Source organism: Pygocentrus nattereri, chromosome 9 (assembly GCF_015220715.1).
Source record: "Pygocentrus nattereri isolate fPygNat1 chromosome 9, fPygNat1.pri, whole genome shotgun sequence".
Taxonomy (NCBI): domain Eukaryota; kingdom Metazoa; phylum Chordata; class Actinopteri; order Characiformes; family Serrasalmidae; genus Pygocentrus; species Pygocentrus nattereri.
Genome location: NC_051219.1, coordinates 7,885,951 through 7,891,986, shown reverse-complemented (window position 1 = coordinate 7,891,986; position 6,036 = coordinate 7,885,951). Strand labels below are relative to the sequence as shown.

The 6,036-nt window shown below is 41.5% G+C and overlaps 1 protein-coding gene across 1 annotated transcript in view; it reads left to right on the top strand.

Annotated features, from left to right (window-relative positions):
• The window catches only part of LOC119264044, a 6,248-nt gene extending 447 nt beyond the window's left edge, over nt 1–5,801 (top strand). Inside the window, exons 1-2 of the mRNA XM_037541234.1 lie at nt 1–511; nt 5,439–5,801. The exon at nt 1–511 is cut by the window's left edge and continues 447 nt beyond it. Coding sequence (XP_037397131.1) covers nt 1–511; nt 5,439–5,801 — 874 coding nt within the window. The remainder of the gene's footprint in view (nt 512–5,438) is intronic.
• Nucleotides 5,802–6,036: the final 235 nt, after the last annotated feature.

Here is a 6,036-nt window from a genome sequence, read left to right as displayed (position 1 = left end):
GTTTGCCCCGCTCAGTGAAGCACCCGCTGAGGAGCCTGTTAAAGGTACTCTGGTGATAGGAGATTCTATCGTCCGGCACGTGAAATTAGCTACTCCTTTAGGGGCACCAGCGGCTAGAGTTATCTGCTTACCGGGAGCCAGAGCACCGGACATTAGTGGCAACCTTAGGCTGTTAGCAAATAGGAGATATTCGAGGGTAGTTATTCATGTAGGGGCCAATGATATTCGTCTGCGGCAGTCTGAAGTAACTAAGGCTAATATTAAAGAGGTGGTCAAACAGGCCCAGACGCTGTCCGAGGAGGTAATCTGTTCTGGCCCCATCCCAATGAGGCGTGGCGATGAAGCTTACAGCAGGCTTTCTTCGCTGAACCGCTGGATGTCCAAGTGGTGTACGGACAATCATGTGGGCTTTATAGACAACTGGCTAATGTTTGAGGGCAAGCCTGGTCTTTTAGGTAGGGATGGTGTCCACCCCACGCGGGATGGTGCTGCCTTACTTTCGTGCAGCATAGCACATAGTCTCTTAGTTAGTCGGCAGAGTAGCAGTAGCCTTAGAAGCTGCTGACAAACCGGAGCCGGGACCAGGCCGCAGACAGAGAGGCTTAACCGACCGTCTGTGAGCTGCAAAGAGACGTTACCTAGATACCAATGTATTCAGACTGTGTCTGTCCCCCGAGTCAAACATAAATGTCAAAAAACTCAAACAGTAAATCTAAATAACCTAACGTATATTAAACAATCATATCCAGACTGTAGCACTAGCACTTCAAAACTAAAGATTGGTTTACTTAACATAAGATCTCTAAATTCAAAAGCAGTAATAGTGAATGAAATCATAACTGATCAGAAATTTGATGTGTTGTGCCTCACTGAAACCTGGATTATGAATAATATTTAGCATTAAACGAAGCCACCCCTGCAGGCTATAATTATATACACAACCCCAGATCGTCCGGTAGAGGAGGCGGGGTCTGCATAATTTTTAGAAATTCCCTAGCTGTCAATCAGAAACACTATGATAATTTCACTTCTTTTGAGCTTCTTTACATCAATATAATTAATCCAATTACAAAACAGAATGCATTTTCTTTAATTAATATTTACAGACCACCAGGACCCTATGTAGAATTTTTAAAAGAATTTAGTGATTTCGCTGCAGATTTAGCAGTTTGTAGTGATAAAGTAATTATAGTAGGAGACTTCAACATTCATTTTGAAAAAGTTGATGACTCATTAAAAAAGGCTTTTGCATCAATTCTAGACTCAGTTGGTATTGCTCAAAATGTAACAGGACCTACGCATTACTGTAATCATACTCTGGATCTGGTTTTGACCCTGGGTGTTAGCATAGATAACCTAGATATTCTTTCTCAAACCTCAGTAATCTCAGATCATTATCTTATTTCTTTTAAACTTCATCTTAGTCATAATATACGTACATCCCCCAGCTACTCTATGAAACGTTCAATAAAGCCCTTTACCGCTCAACAATTTACTGATAACCTTCCTGATTTATCAACCATAGTGTACTCTCCAGGTAACCCAGCAGAACTAGACAAACTAACTGATTGTTTAGAAAATACCTTCCGGTCTACTTTAGATGGTGTAGCACCACTTAAACACAAAAAAGAGAGACAGAAAAAACTTGCGCCGTGGTATAACGACCAAACTCGTACTTTAAAGCAATTAGTACGAAATTTTGAGCGAAAATGGCGATCAACCAAACTGGAAGTATTCCACTCTGCTTGGAAAGACAGTATTGTTGAATATAGAAGAGAAATTAATAAAGCCCGCTCAGAGTATCTGGCCTCTCAGATCGAGATTAATAAAAACAACCCTAGAGTTCTCTTTAGTGTTATTTCTAAACTGACTAAAAATCAGGCAGGTACTGATCCTCAGATTCCAGCAATCCACACTAGCAATGCTTTTATGAACTATTTTGATAATAAAATCGAAAATATTCGGGACAAAATTCAACAGATAAATAGCACATCTTGTCTGTCATCTGGTGTGGCTGATATAGAACAAAATCCAGCTACCGAAGTCAGGTTGGAAGTTTTTAACCCACTACATCAGTTAGAACTGGAGAAAATGATCTCCTCATCAAACTGCACAACCTGTACACTTGATGCAGTTCCCACAAAACTATTAAAACAGGTATTACCAGACATAATTAAACCACTATTAACAATAGTAAACTCATCATTAAACCTGGGGCATGTTCCCAAAGCCTTTAAACTATCAGTAATTAAACCTTTGATCAAGAAACCAAATCTTGATCCTAGTGTACTATCTAACTATAGACCTATTTCAAATTTACCATTTATTTCTAAGATTTTAGAAAAGGCCGTGGCCCAACAACTTGGCTCTTATCTGCAAAGAAACCAGATCTATGAAAAATTCCAATCTGGATTTAGGCCTCATCATAGCACTGAGACAGCTCTAGTTAAGATAACAAATGATCTGCTTCTTGCCGCTGACCAAGGCTGCGTTTCTTTACTGGTACTTCTTGATCTGAGCGCAGCTTTTGATACAATAGATCATAATATCCTCCTAGAAAGATTAGAGAAAATGGTCGGTATAACTGGAACTGCCTTATCGTGGTTCAAATCATACTTGACCGATCGTTTTCAGTTTGTGAGGGTAAATAATATACCCTCCAATTATACAAAGGTTAGATATGGAGTTCCACAAGGCTCTATCTTAGGACCGTTATTATTTACGTTATACATGCTCCCCCTGGGCAAAGTTATTAGAAAACATAATGTTAATTTTCATTGTTATGCAGACGACACGCAGCTCTTCATATCAGCCAAACCTGATGACAAACAGAGAATAAAGAAAATGGAGGATTGCGTAAAAGATGTGAAATCATGGATGTCACACAACTTTCTTCTATTAAATAGTGATAAAACAGAAGTTCTTCTATTAGGCCCTAAAGCTGCTAGAAATAAATTATCACACCTAATGTTGAATCTGGCCGACTTCTCAGTCACACCTGGTTCAACAGCTAAAAATCTTGGCGTTATCATAGATTCAGATCTAGCATTTGATAAACACATATCTAATGTTACTAAAACAGCTTTTCTACATCTCCGTAACATCGCCAAGCTAAGAAATGCTTTATCCTTACATGACGCAGAAAATTAGTACATGCCTTCATTACGTCAAGGCTAGACTACTGTAATGTGCTACTGTCAGGATGTTCTAGCAGTAACTTAAATAAACTTCAGCTAGTTCAAAATGCTGCAGCCAGGGTCCTTACTAAAACTAGAAAATTTGACCATATTAGTCCAGTCCTATCAGCTCTTCACTGGCTTCCAGTCAAATTCCGCATAGACTATAAAATTCTCCTGTTAACGTATAAAGCCCTACATGGGCTCGCTCCTGAGTATCTGAGAGACCTTATCTCCTATTATGAACCACCACGATTACTTAGATCACAGGGTGCTGGCTTCCTAGTAGTTCCCAAAATTCAGAGAAGCTCTGCAGGAGGAAGAGCTTTCTCTTATAAAGCGCCCCAACTCTGGAATAATCTCCCCGATAATGTTCGGGACTCAGACACAGTCTCAATCTTTAAGTCTAGACTAAAAACTTACTTGTTTAGTTTAGCTTTTGGTAGTTAATGTTAATTCCCTTTAGATAAGGCTGCAGATCCAGGGGTTCATGGACATAGTGAATTGTGGGTAAACTGAGATGCTGGTGCTGCTGTCACTCACTACATGCAGTCACTCAGGTTTGTGGACGGTGGAGTGGGTGAATGCCAGTGTCTCAGGGAGCCTCCGTGTCTATGTTACCTTCTGGCTCTCTCCCTTTAGTTAGGCTGTCATATTCAGACCTGCCGGAGTCATTAGTCACACTCTGATCATTTTTTACATTTTCTGTTCTTCATAAATCCAGTCTAAACTAATTCCTAAATCTTTCCTTCCTCCGAGTTACTGACTGTCCACCGGTCCGGCCCAATACTGATGGATGTCCCACCCTCAAGTCCCCCTGTCCCCCCTGATTGACCAGACTGATGGAAGTTTCTGGAACGCAGCTTCTCCACTACAGATCACATCCAAATCTATATGAACTCTAATTGTTTCCACTGTTGATTATACACACCTGAATATATTAGAACTGCGTGGATGTAAAATTGACTTTTCAATGTTTAACTTATAAGTTGTCTGACCAGTGGTAGGATGGTCCCCCCTTTAGATGTGAGTCTTGGTCCTCCCGAGGTTTCTTCCTCCTCCAGCTCTGAGGGAGTTTTTCCTTGCCTCAGCGCTCACGGGGGTTCTGTATATTCTGTATATTCTGTATATTATGTTCAGTGTTTTGTCTGATTCTCTGTGCTGTGATTCCCATTTTTGTAAAGCTGCTTTGTGACAACATCAGTTGTAAAAGCGCTATATAAATAAATTTGATTTGATTTGATTTGATCTTCCAGCGTGGAGCTGTTCCTGCTTTCTGTGTCTTTATTTAGTCTGGGAATTGTTGGAGATGTTGTGTTTCATGGCTTTAAGCAGGGATGGGGAGGAGCTACGCAGCGCTACTGTGCTTTTGTAGTCAGCTACAGTTTTTTGTAGCTAGTAGCTGGAGCCTCTACAGGGTTATGATTTGTAGTTAACAGCTGGAGCGCTTACAGATTTTTGTGTAGCTGCAGCCAATTTTCACTACAGTTTCACTGCAGGCTTCAGGCAGCCCGCCAAAACTCTGAGCCACAGAGCGCGGCCGTTAACTGGGCTGGTGGTCCACTGTACAGTCCTGACTGACCGCAGACAGTTGGAGTAAACGGGCTGGCACTGACCACCCCTTTCTAGGAGGCTTTGCTCAGGCCCATACAGAAATGTAATATATGACCTATATCACTATATCAAGAGGGGTTTTTCCGTATATGTTACCTATAATGTGATATATTATTAACACATATATACATCCTCTGGTTATATGTAAATATAAGTTTATAACATATATGAAATTCCCATAATACAATGTGTATGACCATAAATGACAAGCATGCTTAGGATTAATATTTATATGGTATTATATGTTGATCCATATATGTTAGCCATATATATTTAATTTATATATGCATATATATGTAAATCTAAGTTTAGAACATGTATTAAATTTCCTCTAAAAACATGTATATGTACATAAATCAAACAAGCATGTACAGGCCGAGTCATTTTAGAGACAGCTGGCAGCTTGTGATTGGTCAGAATAATTAGTGACGTAGCACTGGAGTCCTCCAGTTCTCCTTCAGTTCAGTGTAAGTTCCCCTAAGGAGCCATCAGTAGGATCTGATACGTGTGTATAAGAACAGTAAACGATGTATATACACATATACACTTTACAGAAAACCACACGCAGACGTTTACCTTCATGTTTTAAAGTTGTTTTAATTTCAATTAAACAATTAAATCAACACCAGCGGAGCTCAACACCAGCAGAGCTCAACACCAGCAGAGCTCAACACCAGCAGAGCTCAACACCAGGCGAAGATCAACACCAGCAGAGCTCAACACCAGCAGAGCTCAACACCAACAGAGCTCAACACCAGCAGAGCTCAACACCAACAGAGCTCAACACCAACGGAGCCCAACACCAACGGAGCCCAACACCAGCGGAGCTCAACACCAGCAGAGCTCAACACCAGCAGAGCCCAACACCAGGCGGAGCTCAATACCAGTGGAGCCCAACACCAGGCGGAGCTCAATACCAGTGGAGCCCAACACCAGGCGGAGCCCAACACCGGCGGAGCCCAACACCAGCGGAGCCCAACACCAGGCGGAGATCAACACCAGCGGAGCTGAACACTGTAGAGATGTTCTGCAGGTGTGTCTTCAGTGCTGGTTCAGTAGAAAAGGTTTTTAAACAGCAGATGAAGCTGATATAAGACAACATAACAATAAAATACCACAAACAGACTCAAGACCAGGAGATGTCCATTTGATGAGTCTGGGAGATCGTCATCGTTGTCCTCGTCGGTCAGCTTCCTGCTGCCAGAGGGTTCTGTCCTGGTAGGAAGCGAGGTAGTGCCGGTGTGGG